At 36.0% G+C, this 18,551-nt stretch overlaps 1 protein-coding gene across 1 annotated transcript in view; it reads left to right on the top strand.

Moving 5' to 3' along the window:
* Positions 1-18,551, top strand: part of LOC306879313 (metabotropic glutamate receptor 4-like) — a 112,580-nt gene that overhangs the window by 57,474 nt on the left and 36,555 nt on the right. The window contains exons 5-6 of the mRNA XM_079432141.1: positions 248-388; positions 14,770-14,970. Coding sequence (XP_079288267.1) covers positions 248-388; positions 14,770-14,970 — 342 coding nt within the window. The remainder of the gene's footprint in view (positions 1-247; positions 389-14,769; positions 14,971-18,551) is intronic.

The following is an 18,551-nucleotide window of genomic DNA, read 5'->3' as shown; positions in this document are numbered from 1 at the left end:
TGTCAACTAGTTTGACATTTGATGAGCAAATTATTATATATATATATATATATATTTATTTTTTTTTTTAATTTTTTTTTGTGTGTGAATTATTCATAGCAAAAATAGAACATTCTCAGTGAGACGAAAATGATGTTAGATGCAAATGTTCTGTCAAATCATGTTGCTCTCTGAAGTTCATTGGCTGAGAGCTTTGACTCTGACAGAGCGCATTAAAGTAACACAGATCTCATCGATCTACCCTCAGGCTTTGATCGCTACTTCACCAGCCGCACACTCGAGAACAACCGGAGGAATATCTGGTTTGCGGAGTTCTGGGAGAACAATTTCAACTGCAAGCTCAGCCGCCATGCCTTGAAGAAGGGATCAGGCGTTAAGAAATGCACAAGTAAGAATCTCTCCCTCTCACTCCATTTCCAGAGCACCATAAAAGACAGAAAGTGAGCAAAGGGAGAAGCCAAATCTATCATAAAAGACTTGGCCTGCTGTTCTCAGATCGCCTGAAATGGGCTTTTGTTTACACCAGAGTCTGATTAGTCATACCACAGCAAAGCTGTTCTACATCTGATGTTTTCTGATGCACAGCAGCAGCATCCCTGCGCTAAGCAAATGGAACCAATACAATCCAGCCAATTGAATAAGAGATGATGATTTTAATTGATTCCAGGCCTCTCTCAGGGGGAAGAGCCGCCCATGGCAGCCCCATCAGCCACGAGTTTAGTCCCGGTCAGAGCCTGTCCGTTTGGCTGTGGAGAAAGGTTGACTCCTAGCAACACATTTCAGGTTTGGTCCAATCAGTGCGGGTTGCGATCTTACGAGGAGGGGTTTCTGCCGGCAGACCTTCTTGAGGGTGGCTACGGTAGCGAGTCTAATTCTCAGCATAGCCTACCAAGCTTTACAGCGCTTACTGCACTGCACCAGTAAGCAGGGCAGGATATTAACCTCTCGGTTCAGTATCAGTGCGGTGACCTCCTACAGACGGCGGAAGTCAGATTATGTGCGAGTGTGGCAAAGGGGCTCACTGTAACGTCTGCAGCGCTCTAAATGTCACCGTGCATAATCCCTGTCAGTGGGCTCGCTTGTAATTGGTGGCCTTTAGTGTGCTGCAAGAAGTATCTGGCCTGAAACAAAATCCATTGCTCCACCACAACATAATAAATCACTTTTTCTTTATGCTAATTGCTGTGCCACGAGAAAATTCATCATTGTTACCTCACATTCTTGAATAGCCATTGGTGATTAAACGCGGTGCTTCTATTCACTTGATTAAAAATTATGGTAGGCTGTTTTTGCCTGCGTGAATGAGATGCAAAACATGCCACTCAAGGCAGCTTTTACTTGCTTTTATGGTAGTTTTGCAGTCCAATATATTTCCCGCATGCTTTTGCTACACCCAAGGTCTCACATCTGAAATTTTTAAAAATGTCATCAAATGAACCACTTTTTATAAACTACAAAACATATAATGTAAAATGTAAATATATATATTATGTAAATTGAAGATAGAATGAGATAGAAAAAACTGAAAACAAAGGATAAAAACACATTATCCTACTCTTTACAAATAAGCTAATTAAACAATAATTTATAAATTGCAGTCACAATGAATGAAGAACTCGCTACTTGTAGGTATGCAGAGACTACAATTCATAAACTATGAATTTACTACAAACTAAAATTTGATTTATGATTTAGAAGTGCTTTATTACTGTACGTATGCTTATAATAACGTACTATTATTATTTATAGGTAACTTTTTCTTAATTCTAATCGCTGCACCCACAATTCGTCATTGTTACCACACATTCTTGAAGTGCTTCTATTTGCTTGATTAAAAAATACATTTCAGGGTGTTTCTTTTTTTTTGTGTGTGTCTCAGCACAGCATTTTCTTTTTTTATGTTATAGTTTTGCATTCAAATGTATTTCTTGCATGCTTTTGCCATACCCAAGGGCTCATATCTGAAAACAGGAGGTGTGACAGTGTATGCGAGCAGAACTGCACATGTGCTGACACCAGGCTTGATTATTCATGTAAAGAACAATTCAACATTTGCCATGCTCATTGTAGCAGATTTATAATGCCACATGGGAAATGAAAATGGTGTTAGACTGTTTACACAGCTTCATTAGTTCATGAAAATAACCACACATTGAAATACAATGCAGCCTTAACTGGGTCGCATCCTCTAACAGCTTTGTCTCAAAGGAAGGATGTAATATTTGTCTGAAAACACTGATTCAGAACCAGAGGCCACTACGACTGTGGCTTGCTAAACCTTTATCATTCGCTGTGGAATCTGGAGTTAGCATAGCGACAGTCTCCCAGGTCAGGGTGTTTTCGTTGCTGTAGTAACTGCTGACCGAGATTTACAGTCAAGATCTGCATGTATTTTCCATTAAGGTTTAGCTTGCATGGTTGGATTGTTATGACTAGACAAGGAGTTGTTTTGTAGTCTCCAAGCGAGCGCGGCATAATTATTCACACACAATGATATTGTATAGTGAAAATGCTAAATGTAAGTCTCCTTGTATGCCACATGCGCTGTCCATAGAAGACCTGTGCTTTCTGAGAAGTCTGTTTTGCACATTGTCATTGGCACAGTGAGGAGTTCAGACTACAGTGTAAATATAGCCTCAGAGGGACAATGCTAATGCATGAGTCAACAGGCACCCAGAAATGTGCCCAAATTCCAGCTGACATTTTCGATAATGACTAATGTGATGGAGGATCTGTGAAACATATTTGGGGTATGAATCAAAGCTTGATTCTGTGACATCACTGCCTTTCATCCCTTTCATTAGCTGTGAGCTGGGTTTTACATACAATATGCAAGGTATTATTTACAGTATTCCATATCAGTGGCCTGGACTTCAGGAAAAAAGCCTTTATGTATTTATGTATGTATGTATGTATGTATGTATTTATTTACTTGATGTTTAAACACACACACACACATACCGTTTTTAACAATTCTCAAAAATCATGTTTTTTCATTGTGCATCCCAATTAATCTCAATTAAACTACGGTTGGGTTATTTTGATTAAGTTAAAAATTAACCAAAACAATACAGCTAACTAACACAATAAAACACAATAAAAACATGATTTTTTAAAATGTAAAAAAACTGACTTTTCTGTTTTTGCAAATAAACTCTTATACACATATATATATATATATATATATATATATATATATATATATATATATGTGTGTTCAGAAGTTTAGGATTGATTTTTAAACATTTATTTTTATTTTTTGTTAATGTTATTAAAAGCCTCTTATGCTCACCAATTCTGCATTTATTTGATCAAAAATACAGTAAAGCAACCAATTTTGTGAAATATTATCACAATCTAAAATAACTGTTTTCTATTTTAATATATTTAAAAAATATATTTATTCCTGTAATGGCAAAACTAAATTTTCAGCAGCCATTATTTGAGTCTTTAATGTCATATGATCCTTCAGAAATCATTTAATATCAAATTTTCATACTTTACATTACTGTATAATATTGTGATTCTTAAATTCACTAAAAATACTATTATATAGTATAGGAGTATATAGTGTGAGACATTTATAAGTTACAGCATTAAAATACAATTACACTTTTTTTTTTTTTGTATGGGCTAAAATTGTAATATTGGTGCATCTCTACCTTATTATCATCATTGTAGTCACTCTTTTTGGTACACATTGCAGGCGTAATTATGGTCACCGTTACAGAGATGCAGCTTCAGTTTAACCCAGCTGAGTGCTCGCTCACAGATCATTTCTAGTAATTTGAAGTTCACATTGATTGAAATGTGCCTGAAAGTGGTGTTGACCAAATGAGTGAGTTGTTTACTCTGTAATTAGTCAGTCCCGTTCCATCAGTTTGACCTGTTGATGTGGATTTGTGCACTGATGGTGTAATCAACCAATCCCAGTAATGTTTTGCAGTATTTTGCCGTTTCCTCCTCTCATTGGCGTCACACTCTAGGAGCTCAGTGAGAGCACATGGAGCTCAAGGGAGGTCCCCCGCTGAAGCTTAATCCGCCAATGTTGCTGTTGGAGAGTGCTACTTTAGAAAAACCATTGATACAGAAGCCATTTGATGTCATATTTTTCATTTAAATTGTGTTCTTTTTTTCAGAAAGGTCAACAGTTAAAGCAAAACACAAACAACACATGTATATTTGTAACCTTAAGGCCTCTTAGCCTGGATCTCACCTTTATCGGCATACTGTCAGCTTGTTCAATGGGCCTCATTCATGAAACATGTGCAAGACAAATTTCTGTGTAAATCATTCAGAAAGTCATTGCTACCTAAGTTGTTTAGTTTCATGTTTCAATGTCTGCGTTTGGCCTCATTCATGAATGGCCTTGATGAAATTGCTTTAAAAACTTAAAATACAGTTTAATAATGAACTTTTGATGCACGGCATTCTGTTGAGCACGTGTACTGATGCATTACTGAAAGGACTTAAAATACCTTTCAAATATTTGTGATTGGTAAGATTTTTTTTTCTTCAAAGCAAATGAATGCTTTAATTCAGAAAGGATGCATTAGTAGATCAAAATTGACAGCGAAGACAAAAAAATGCTGTTCTTTTTGAAGTTTTTATTCATCAAAGAACCTGAATAATTCCTGTTTTCACAAAAACATAAAGCTGTAGAACTTTTTCAAAATTGATAAAAAAAGAGCTTACCAAAAGTTTCCATTTGTTAATCACAGTGTTCTTCATATTTACACATATAAGAGGTTATAAAACATACTGCAAGTTTCAAAACTCAAAACCGTCTGTTATCTAATATTGTGATTAATTTATATACAGAAAACAATCAGAGATCATTCTCTATTTAATAACTGCAACCTTTGATGCAATGGCAGTACCTGTAGTTCTAATCCTAATGCTATAATCTATAAAGGCATGGGTTATTACATCTCGGCTGGATTATTGCAACTCCCTCTACTTTGGTATATCAAAGTCTCAAATCTTGCGGTTACAAGTAGTTCAAAATTCAGCAGCTAGGTTCTTGAAGGGGTGTAAACAGTTTGATCATGTATCTACCCTCTTGCGATCTTTGCATTGGTTGCCAGTACACTATCGCATTGAGTTTAAAATCCTGCTACTTGTCTACAAATCTCTTCACAATCAAGAACCGTCCTATTTGTCTGATCTACTTCACCCCTACACTCCGACGAGGGCTCTAAGATCAGAGGGTAAACTTCAGAATTCAAATATACGGGGACTGTTGCTAAAAGTTAATGCTCTGTCGCAGGGGTAGGCATTGTCGGTCTTGGAATGCCAATGTCCTGCAGAGTTTAGCTCCAAACCTGAAAAAAACCTCACCTGCCTGTAGCCCTAGTAATTCTGAAGACCCTGATTAGCTTGTTCAGGTGTGTTTGATTAGGGTTGGAGCTAAACTCTACAGGACAGCGGCACTCCAGGAACGACGTTGCCTGTCCCTGCTCTATTGTGTTGGAAATATGCCCTACACCAAACCCAACCCTAAACCTACCCAATAGTGTTAACAAATGCAAAACGGATATAAAAGCACATTTGTTGATGCAACCGTGCACCTTGAACTTCCTTATATGCAGATTTGGACTGTTTTGTCGAACCATAGTTACACGGGATTCAAACTGGAGCTCCTCACCTCTCAAGTACGTCTCCGTACTCTATGAGCTACCGAACAAACCTACTGTCTGTGGAAACCCATAGATACGAAGCTGGATATGTGTGATGCTAACGTTCAAAAGCATCAGTTTTCAAATCTCCCAGCATATTAATATTGTTTTGAAGTCATAACATGATATTCTTCAAGTAAATTGTGCAAGAATTACCCTTTATTAATCGAAACTCTGTAAATTTGAGTTTTACTGCCTCTAGTGTTAATTTCTTTTGGAAACTGATATGTAGGCTACTTATTGGTACCTATTTTGTGTCTCACTAAAAAGTTCCCCCAGGTACGTTTATGCCATGAGACCAGGTAGCAACCCTTTTCACCATGAGTTGGTGGTTATAGTAAAAACATGGTAAAAAGCTCTCAAAAGAGTTCCACGTGCAATGATCATTTTTACTGTATATTCAAAGATATTAGCCAATCATAGCAGTGGGAGTTTACATTGAAATCCGTAGATACGCCCGTTCCAACAGAGCATTCAAATCAGAGGCTAAATTATAGGTAGAAAATGGCCATTTGTAACTACTGTAAATGAAGACCTTTTTTATTGAAAAAACATATTAAAATTGCAATTGCACCTCAGGACATATAAAATAATAATAAAAAAATGCCTTTTAACAAAGATTGCAACAAATGTATTGCTTATTGTTAGTTAAGTCATTAAATAATGTTTATAGTAAAGTATTACCAAGAAATGTTTCTTGAGCACCAAATCTGCATAGGTATTATACAGATTTCTGAAGGATCGTTAAAGAAAAGAGTAATGGTGGAGTTCTTTCAAAATCATTAAAAAAGCGTACCACCCCCAGACTTTTGATTGGTTTTGTGTGTTAGATTTAGTTCAAAAACACATCAGTGCATCGTGTTGAATTTAATGCAGATAATGCATCAGATAGCAAGTTAATGAGTACAGGAATGTATAGCATTGCTGCTTTATCAAAGAGAATGCGATGCTTAAATATAAAGACTGTATTGACCCCCACGCTTATCGAAGATCCAGCAGCCAGAGATAGCAGAGAGCGCTATATCAATACTGCGATTTTCCAGCCCACACAAAAGCCCTCTGGTTACTGTCGGATTAAAAGGCTGGATATCTCAGCGTTCAGCTCTCTCTGCCTCTCCTCCTCTCTACCTCCTTCCTATTCTCTATCTCTCGCTCTCTGTCTTTCTCTGTTTGTAGCAATCGGCTCTGCTTTTATCAGGGTTGAACATACAGGAAATTCTCCATGCAGAGAGTAGCTTGTGATTATGGATTGCACATGTTGAGATGGATCTCTGTGATATCAGAAGATGGAAGGACAAAGTTTAGCTTGTTGACATCTGCTTGCAGTAGCTTCTTGATTTCACTGCTCTCTTGAGTAAGGGGATATGCATCCTGACTTTTGAGTAGCGTTTTCTCAGTGGTTTTGGTAGGTTGTGACCCCAAATCTCCACTTAATCGTGTATTGATAGAATCGGAAAAGAAATAGGCTTTGCATCTTATAAAAGACCACTGCACTTTGAGGACGTTTTATTTGTACAATTTTTATACTCATCTTGGATTCTGAAGCAGAACTGGCTGGAAACCACTAATCTAGTTTGCTTGTTACTCAACGGCTTAATCAAATTGCATAGCAAAAGTCCTATACTTGCCAATTTTTGAGTGCAGTATGCATCACATGGTCAATGAAATATCTATGTGCACATTGTCTGAGACCGAGTAACATCAGACTGACTGATGCTGGTGAATATATATTAGCACAGTTATTGATTGTACACAAAATGCCTCATTTAACTAGATTCAAAAGAAATAAATGTTGAGGCAAATGACATGTATTATCCCATTTCTGCTGGCAAAATTGTTTAATTTGATCCATGATCTTTCCATTTGCCAAATTTATATGACCGGAAAAAGCAGCGCCAGTGCCAACAATTAAAGCAAATTGTTGGTTTAACCTAGAATTTTTAATCTGACTTATTTTTGCAGAATATGTATATAATGTAGCGGCCCAATTGCTGCCCTCAAAAGTGCCATTTGCAGTATTTATAATAAATAAACTTTTATAATTTATAATAAACTTGTGCACCACAGGCATTCTTTTCTTGCTATGTATGTCTCCTGTTACAAAGTAATGAACGATTCAAAACTCAGCTTCTGATTTAATTCAACACATTTAGAACAAAACCTCATGCATATGTCTTAAAGTAAATGCTCAAATCAGATGCAGTCATCATCATCCAGGAGTTATAAAATTAAATTAATTATGTTACTAATTGAAAAGGCAGTAAAATGTAAGCTATAAAACGAAAAGATTGGTAATAGATGCACTGCTTTTAAACTTTTCCCATGACATTCTAAGGGGAGTGTGTTTTTAACGAAAGCGTAGATTTCTTTGCTAATGATGATTCCACTTGGGCTTGTTTTAAATTGCAAAAATTGTGTTCTCCGTTCAAATTTTTTTTTTTTTTTTTTTGAAGTAAACATCAATGTCTAATGCACACTTAGCTTGAATTGAGTTGTTAGTTTGGCAATCGAATGGACCATTGGTCTGTGGAAACATCTTTTGTCAGCTGTCTGGATCAGTCTGATCATTGGTATTCATGGATGTAGGTGTGATGACGCTGTTAAGATGCACTCAGATGTGTTGTATTGTGCAGAGCTGTGCCACAATGCTGACAGCGATTGCTTTGATGGCCGCCTGTGGGCTTCCCAAAATTATGAAAAATACTGTTGCAGTTCAGAGTTTAAGAAAATGGTAAGCAAGTTCTTTCAGTGATCTGCTGCATTGCACTTACAGTGCAAGAATAACTTGTCTTCATCAGTGTCTTTGTTTTATTTTCACCTAAAATATCTAAACAATATTAAATCACCTGTCTGGATGCATATGTAAATTATATACAGATGAGTCTGTGCATAATAAGCTGTTTAAGCTGTCTTCTGCTAGCTTGGATTAGCATGTCTAAGAGTATGTGAGAATGGTTTTATAAATCCAAAAACGTATGTGTATATGCAAATTGCAATTATAACGTCTCCTGTCCTGTATAAGTAGCACAAAAAACCAACACAGAAACTCTCACTTGAATCTCCTGCAGTTAACTACTACACTGTAATAAATAACCTAAGAAAATAAGCATAAATGGAGTACATTTTACAAATGTACATTTAGTTTAATTCAATGTTACTTTACATTTCTTTAATTATTAGTGAAATTTACTAGCAATTTCTGAGTGAAATTTGTTTAGCAAGTATAGCATGTTAAAATGCACTGTAATTTTTTTTTTTCATCATATGTAATCTATAGTGTTGGCAGGAAGAGAATGGAAGAAAAGGACGGTCACTTCACAAACATTTGCACAGTAATTGCTTTTGAGCCAAGCAATATACAGCAAAGCAAACTCTTTATGTACCTGCCCACATCCTCAGCACAAGCTCTACACATTGTTTGCTTCTCTTCTTCCTAGCAACATACACTCACTGGGGGTGGTAAGGTAATATTCTCTGTGAAAACTGCATTGGAGTTTGTGTACAAAAGTGGTGTACAAATTTACATTTAACATTTATTTTATTTAGCAGATGCAATGCTAAGTAAGAAATTAATGAATTTAGATTATGCATCTACCATTAATAGTGTGTGTATATATACATATAAACATACACCTATATACCAAAAGGAAGGAAAAATACAAAGGAGGGAGGAGGTTCCTTACAAGGTTATCATCCAAATCAGGAACCTTGACATGGAAAAGTTTGAAAACCCCTGAACTGAGGAAACTTTTGGATATGTTTTAGTAGATTGCATGCAGTGATAATAAGTTGAGATCAAAAATGTATTGCATCAGCTGAATATTAAGTTTTAAACAAATAAATGGCTCCCACAATTGGGCTATTTTAAAAACAATGATGAGACACAATACATCCTTGTTTGTATTCAAAAAGTGTTGAAGGATGTCCCCCGGGAACAATTAATGGGATTTGGATTGCCAAGCTTTAACAGAAAAACTTGAGGTTCTTTGGTTCCCTACAAAACCTCCCTTAGGCTTGTGTTGCTCAAAGAGGAGTGGCGGAGGAGACGTCTTATGTCTTAAATGTTTTGCATGGGAGCATTGATTAAAAGGCATCTTTCATCCAGAAGAGATGTCTGATAAATGCAGAGGTGATGCAGATTCCATCTATTATCACCATCCCACGTAAATTGGAACGTTGTTTCGTATGGATTATAGAGGTGGGTTTGTAAACAAAAGAATGTTGGTTCGATCCCTATGAAGAGCACACTTGAGTCATCAACACTGTGCCCTTGAGCTGGAAGTCGCTTTGTATATATAAGTTTGACTTACAAACTAAAACATTTAAATAGATTGTTAAATACAGTCGTTTATTTTTTTATTTTACATATATGTAAAATACTATTAAAATTTAGATTGTCTGCACCTAAGACGAAAAGCCTGAAGCCTCTCAACAAATAATACCTGAATTATTTCTGAAAGGCCAGAAATAATTACACTTCTTCTTTGATTGCTGGAGGGATTTTGAAGTCTGAGATCCAAAACTAATGTATGCAACATCTAAAGCAGTCATTCTGTCCTTTGAATCAATTATAGCAGCTATCTCTATGCTGAATATTTTAAGTCATTCGCCAGAAGTTAAAGGATTGTTTTTAGAAATTAAGTGCATTCAGAGACTGGCACTCCTTGAGTAGCACACACAGCCTGGCTATTTCTATAGACCGCTCATATTGTATCTGAATCAAAAGCGCTTTGTATTTATTTTTATTTTTTTACTGTTGTTGAGGTTAAGGGTACAGCAGAGTTTACACAAAACCCTTTGAGAAGAGAATCACTCGTCCGAAACCACAAACAAGAGACTTAAGTGAGACAAAAGGCTCTGGAGGTTTTTCTGGCAAATGGGGAGAGTCAGAGCCATTATTCCCAGTGAGAGCAGAGCCCTTGGAGCAGGACAGCTAGTGTCTTTAAAGCCCCGGAGCAGCGTGAGGTACTGCAGGTTACGTACGTGCTACTCTGTCATGGCCCCACGCCACCTTTCAGCCCCCGACAAACTCTCTGAGATGCCTTCCTTAATTGGAAAGGATTCCTCAAAAGGTGCAGGGCCCGGTGGTATAGAGAAGGTGGTTGTGCTTAGAATGTAGTATGAGGAGTTTGTGCTTGTAACTGTGTCGGATCTGTAGGATTTCGTGTGCGCAGGCCAGGTGTTTTGTTGTTGTTGTTTTTTTGCTGGATTGTTTTGCTGTCAATCATGTTTACATGCAGAATAATTCAACTGAATTGAATATATTAGACTGTATGTCAGTATTTGGTGAGAAAATGCTCCATGACGGTAAAATCTGCATGCCTTCTATTTAAAATTATTTTACTCCAGTTATTTGTTTTTTTGCTTTGCTTTGTTTACTTTGTTTTGCCAATCAATTATTTTTAAATATGCATAAAACATAAAACTCGAAGATATATATATCACAATATCACAAAAAAATATCAGATTACTCAATTCAATTCAGTTAAATATAAAATAATAGTAAAATAAAATGTTTTATGCATATTTAAAAATAATTGATTGGCAAAACAAAGTAAACAAAGCAAATCAAAAAAACAAATAACTGGAGTAAAATTATTTAAAATAGAAAGTATGCAGATTTTACCTTCATGGGGCATTTTCTCACCAAATATTGACATATCAAATTAATGTCATTCAATAAAAATTATTCCTATATATATATATATATATATATATATATAGTTTGAAACAACACGAGGGTGAGTAATTAATGACATAATTTTAATTATTTAATAAAGGGATAGTTCACCCAAAAATGAAAATTATGTCATTAATTACTCACCCTCGTGCTGTTTCAAACTTGTAAGACCTTTGTTCATCTTCAGAACACAAATTAAGATGTTTTTGATGAATTCTGAGAGCTCTCTGACCCTCCCATAGACAGCAAGGATCCTAACACAATCAAGGCTCAGAAACTTAGCAAGGACATCGTTAAAATAATCCATGTGACATCAGTGGTTCAACTGTAATTTTACAAAGCTACGAGAATACTTTTTTTTGCACAAAGAATACAAAAATAACGTCTTTATTCAACAATTCGTCTCCTCCGCATTACCCTATAGCGCCATTTTGGAAAGTATCACATACGTCATCAATTTTTTGGTCAGAAAATACTCCATATGAAGATAAAATATTGTATATTTGATGGATGTTCTGCATTTTATTAATTTGCATTTTATTAATATATTTTTTGGGATTTCAGTGTTTTTACTTTGTGTTAAACATTATGTAAACTAGTTGAACAGTAGCATATGTGGAAGCACTCACACTATTTGATCAGGAGATTGTGCTTGTAACTAGAATCTGTAGGCTTTTGTGTGCACATAGGATACAAACAGCATGTATGTGTGTGTTCATCTACCAGTGAGAGTGCTTATGTGTTTGTGTATGCAGAGCATTAGAGCGTGTGGGCTGACCATCCTCCCTCAGCAGATATTCACAATGGATTTTTTCTCGCAGGCAGACTCACGGCGGAACTCGAACGTTCCCCCCACCACCAATAGTTATGCTGGTGGTGAACAATTACACAAGCATAACCTGCCTCTTTAATTTAGGGTTTTCAAGATGCAAAGGGACTGTCGAGGATGTTAAATTGTCTTTGGTTTTCTGTTTAAGGCAAAGCTGAAGTGCTGGTGATTAGAAACCATTTTGGCTTTGTTTAGATAAGAAAAGGTTTGAAAATGTATTGGTATGGATGGATTTGTCTTGGGCAAACAGAAAAGAGTATTGAGCAAAAGAGGAAACAAGCCTTTTTGAAATTTCAAGCAATGGTACAATACTGCACTAAGCAAAATTAACCTGAAAGGCATTCTGTTGTAAAGAGTAATGATTGCTCTTTTGGATTTTGCAGTTGTTTGAAATACTGTAAATGTACTGTAAATGCTGGCAGTAACCCAAAATGACAATGGCACAGGTTTTATTCTGAAGAGTGTACCCTGCAATCTGCCAACCTGACATCTGACAGCTATCTCAACGGTTTGTTCTGGCAGGGTCATAATTGAAACAGCTCCTTTGCAATTAAGACCTTACACAAAAAAAACCCAAGCTGAGCAACTCCAGCTCTAATGAATATACAGCTGTCTGGCATGATTATATGAGCGCTGAGAGATAATTAATCTTGCTTGCTGTCTCCCTGTCTATTATTCCACCCTCGTGTGTTACCAGACCCCTTTCATTTATCCGTGGCATGAAGAGCAAGATACAGGACTTGGATAACTGAATATGTGAGATGACAACTGGTGACATATTGTAGATATTTGATTACCCCCCCCGCCCTCTATTTAAATACAGTGTGTCACATGTAACAAGTTCTGTAGCAGTTATTTAAAATACAACTTTTTACTCATAACAGTGCAACTGTCAAATCAAATAGGAACACATTTAATTGAATTTAATTCAATTTTTATTAAATTACTATATAAAGATTTGTTTAAAACTAAGATTTGATTACTGATAAACATTTTTTTATAGATTATTTTATTTAATCATTATTTTTTTCTTTTTTTAAGCTATTACGTTAGAATAGATATGAAATAAATAACACCTTTCGGCAACTCACATAACATAATTGTCACGTTTCGGTTTCCGTTTAGTTCAGGTTTTCCCTTATTTGGTTTTTTCCTGTCCTAGTTTAGTTAATCATCGTTTATTCCATTCACCTGTTTTGTATTAATCATCTTGTTTGCTCTTTTGTTCTTGTTCCTATATAAGTCCTCAGTTCTCCCTTTGTCTTTGCCTGAGTTTAATGTTTATTAAAGGTTTAAAGTGTGTTGATGCTACTTCGTTCTCCTGACCCTTTATTTTATTTTTACTACAACCACCTACACCGTAACAATAATTACTATTTATGACCAAAGCTGTGCTTGAATATACATTTTTATGTTCTATCATAGTTGCCACAGCAATGTTTAGATATGAAACATTTATGACAAAAATGTCAAGATGATGCTGCTTTATATTTTCTAATAGTTCTAATACTTTCTAATGATAGCTTGATGAGATTTATAATATATCCTTTTCAGATCATCTTTACACCTCAGAATGTTTTTACAACTCAGATTAGAAGTTTTAACATAATTCCATATGTGTCCATTATCTATATGACAGGATGATAGAACATTGAGCTGCTACCTTGATGAAAATTTGCACTTTTACTTTGCACTATTTTAATGCCAGGTTTAGTCATTGTTCAGGAAGTTGCTTTTTTGTGGACTAAGACTGTTTGTGCTTATGTGATTCATTTATGTACAGTAGGAACATCCTTCAAGTCTACTTTGCTCTACTTTCATGCAACTGAAACAAAACATGCATTCTGGTTTTGTTGCTGGCAAGCTGATTAAATTGGTGTATAAAATGAAATTGATTAGTGTTTAAAGTGCATCACCCTGTAACACCGCTGCGCACAGTGCTTATTAAAGAAGCAACATGCTCTAAATTATTATGTTTTGAATTGTTTTCGTTAATTTCATTCCAATTAAATTCCAAATATTTATAAAATAGAACACATTTATGTTTGACTCTGAAGTAAAATGCACATTGGGGCAAGAGCAGTTTAAATGATTTGATTGTATCACATTACAACTACTATTATTATATTTTTGGTAAACAAAACACCTGGGAAATGTAACTAGTTTGGTGTTCCACTTGTTTAAAATGAATAATGCTCTCTAAGTAACATGTTCATGTTGCAACACAACCAAAGTAGGCTGCTGTAATTATAATCAGTAGGGCTTTCTGCACTGCACAAACCTGATGAGGCAGATGAATGTCCCGATTAATCTATTTTTAATGTGTTGCACAGCAACTCCAGACACTTTTTTTTATTCTTATTTTTTATATATAAAAAGGGTTGCCTTGAGCTCACATCTGATTGGTTCGTTATTAGTGAAGACTCTGAGGTGGCAAGGAATTTTGACGCATTCGGTGTAGAAAGCGTCAAGATTTGCAACATCAGTCTCTTCCAGCTCTCCTGATGTGAGTGTGACAATTCAGTCAAAATCTAATGACACTTCAGTCGATGTTGATGCAAACTTTTTCTTTCGTCTGTCAGATCAAGAGAGGATCGGAAAAGACTCATCCTACGAGCAAGAAGGAAAGGTGATGTTCGTGATTGATGCGGTGTATGCAATGGCGCACGCCCTCCACAACATGCACAAAGAACTCTGCCCTGGCAAGGTGGGACTCTGTTCCAAAATGGACCCAGTTGATGGAACCCTCCTGCTAAAGTACATCCGCAATGTCAAGATAGCAGGTAAGCTATTTACATTCTGCATTACCGCTCTTCTGTATGTCCTTTGACAGACCTACTAGCACAGAGCAAACATCTGTTTATGGGTGCTTAAGAAAAGGAATTTTTGCATAATTAGCCCTCTGACTGTGAATTTAAGTTTCTTTATTGCAACATAATTTTAAAACGGCTCTCTCACAGGATACGTTTTTTGAAAGTTGTCCAAAATCCTTTTACTAAAGTCTCACCCTGGCCATAAATTGTCAACAAATGGTTTCAAAAAGATAAGCTGCTGGAATGGATTAGAGTTGTGAGAAACAACAGAAGCCCTTAGGAATGACAGACTGCTCCCCAGAAAAGTATTTTGATATGTGCCAAGCCAAGGTTCCTCCTGAGCCATGTATGTGTTAATTAAAGCAGTTTGCAGTGGGCTCACAACACCCTTTGGACATGTTCTTCTTGGGCTATCAATGGCAGTATGACTAATTAATTTACTGAGTATTCATTTACTCTGAGGACCATGATGATGTGGCCTACAGTTCCGAAGTGTAACCGGCTAATAGAATATGACTTTCAGGGCTTTTTTTTTCCCCCAACTGGGTCAACTGTTATGCAAATGGATCTGTCACATGGTCCTTTGACCAAGTGCCCTTCAATCATTAGTGCATTTCATTGAATGATTCTCTGCTGAGCTTTTAATGTGTCAATAGCGTCTGCTTTGGAATAGGCCATGACGTTTTTTTTTCCGGGAGAAAACGTGCAGATCTAATTGAATTAATGAAGTGCCAGACAATTACTGCGGGAGTTGAATGCTAGTTCAGAACATAAACACTTGATTGAGGAGTCCTTCGGGAACCAGTTAAGAACTGGTGTTTTAATGAATTATACTCAGTGATCGAACTGAGCCGGTAATCAGTACTGGCAATTCTGTGCTGGTCACATTTATTCATAGCGTGGTATTGTTTGGTAAGGTTTGTGTATTACTTTATGTATATATAAAGCGAAAGTTTGACTGACTTTTTGAACCACCATGCATACTTTGCTTTTTTGGGTTTTTTTATGTAAGTAATAGACAGCGCATTATAAGTGGTAGTACAGGGATATACACCTATTTAAATTCTTGAAGATTGTAAAAGCTCATAAACTGGTTCTTCATAATCGCTTATTATAGCAACACAGTACATTGTAAAAAGACCACTGTTTCCCACAGCAAGCAAATTACTGTATATTAGGGCTGACGTTGTTAATTTTATGGACACTGTGATGCATTTTCTAAGGATTATTTGATGAACAAAGTTCACAAGTATAATTTGTGCTGCTCTTTTTAGGGGGAAACTTTTGAATATCTGTATACATGTCAAATGAGAAAACACAGGATCCACATTCACTTATAAACCTAAATGTTTAATTATAGTGATGATCTATTTGTGCTTTTTGTACAATATAAAATCCAAAAAACATTGATTAAGCTTATAAGTGAGTGCAGATCCTGTTTTTTATATATATAAAAAAAATTCTGATTAAGTATTGATTGAGTGCAGTTATTTCCCATTTTTGTTCATATCTGAATATACAAATGACATTTAATTATGTAAATACATTTGCATATTTTAAAATCTCAATAAAAAGTTATTTAACACTGTAAACATGTTTACCTAACTGTTTTTAAAAGCAAGGTCAGATGGCCATGGCAATGCCCAAATATTCACTATTAAAATATTTTACTTTGCATTTTTTTTTAATCAGAATTTATATCATCAACATATCAATTTTAGTTGAAAGCTTAAGTGAGATATGTATATGGGTTTCAGAATTGTCTTTTCACTCTTTTTTCTTTAATAACAGCAGCATTTGAGCTGCATGAGCTCCACAAGTTTAGGATCCTGCTCACAGCCTGATGACCATGTTCTCCAGTATGAATGTCTGAGGGGTAGTTCACATGCTCAGATCATATTAGATTATTGTTAATACTATGTTTACATTATTAAAAATCATACTGCTACTCCTACAACAAAGTTCTCAGAATTGTTATGTGGAGTCTGAGGTTTGCACCCTATGGTATGTGTACAAACAAGTGGAGTACCGAAAACTCTTTTTTTATTCAAACATTAATTATGCTGCTTTTTTTGTTGTTGTTGTTATTGTTGAAAGGCACTTTACAAGCACTTTTTACATCTAAGTATTAGACTCTTGCATCATAACATACTGGCCTAGTGAGTTTAATCTTACACCTATAACCCTGTCTACAGCAAAACAACAGCTTTTGTATTACTCAGTGTAATCTTATTCCTGTTAATGAACAGATATGTTGATAATTATAATTGTGTTCAGAATGCAGTCAGTTTGCAACACTTCTCCTGCCAGTTCAGAAGTGGCCATGGCAGACGTTCGCAACAGATGAGCTGAGATCCCGTGTCTGGCAGCAATTTATTGCTATATAACCATGAGTCTGATGAGGAAGACCGTTTTGCAAGATTTGAGACCTGCTGTATGTAGTCAAAGTTGTTTCAAAACTGTCTAGTAACTCTTCTAGTAACTTTTCACACATAACCCCTTTCCATGTGACTTTGAGTGAGGTTAGTTAGAGACTAGAATAGCCTGAGATTGAATGAGGCGACCCATCACTTTTCTGTCTGTGTAGCAATCACTCTCGACCAGAGTGGTTTGTTCTTTGTAAGTTTACGGAGTGTGAGGTCTTTAAACTGCTGCCATTGCTTCCATAGGTCAAATTGCAGGGTTTCTCCACATTGTCTTTTTTAAATTTTTTTGCCAAAATGGGTCTTAAAGTCCTGCTGATGGCTGGTGAAAAACGACAGAACACTTTCATTTTCAGTTTCATATAGATGCATTTTCAATCTTACATTTGAACAGTCCTGGTTACAATATAATGAAGTATTCTCTAATGATTTTTATTTCATATTATTATGTCTGACTAAATTTAATTGGCTTTAATATAGAAAATCTAAGGGTCAGTTACTTAAAAAGTTAACTTAAAAAGTAATCTGTAATCAGATGAATCTATCATTTTGTCTATCGTTCTGTTTGTCTATCTATCTGTCTGTCTGTCTGTCTGCCAGCCATTATCTATGTGTCCGTCTGTCTGTCTGTCTACTAGCCATTATCTATTTGTCTGTCTGTCTGTCTGCAAGCCATTATCTATTTGTCTGTCTGTCTGTCTGCAAGCCATTATCTATTTGTCTGTCTGTCTGTCTGTCTACCAGCCATTATCTGTTTGTCTGTCTGTCTGCCAGCCATTATCTATTTGTCTGTCTATTTCTTTAGCATTCTACAGTATCTATCCTTCTGTTTATCATTATATGGTTGTATCAGTATGATTTTGATCAGTAATCTTTAGGACAAAGACTCATTGTGATGCTAGCCTTGACCGTGTGTCTTCTCCACTGAATATTATGGTTGGAGAACAATCTCTTGGCTGAGTGGTAAGCTATGTCTCTGGAGTTGGAAGTCTACTTGTGCTTCTCCCTGATCCCATTGTTTGAAGTGCTGCACAATGTCTCATCAAATGAACCTCAGATGAAAACTCTCAACCCTTTGATGCTGTGGAGTACACTCATGGCTCTAATAAGGATATATGTCTGGGGACA

This window comes from Barbus barbus, assembly GCF_936440315.1.
Source record: "Barbus barbus genome assembly, chromosome: 13".
Classification (NCBI taxonomy): domain Eukaryota; kingdom Metazoa; phylum Chordata; class Actinopteri; order Cypriniformes; family Cyprinidae; genus Barbus; species Barbus barbus.
This window is presented reverse-complemented; position numbering and strand designations above follow the sequence as displayed.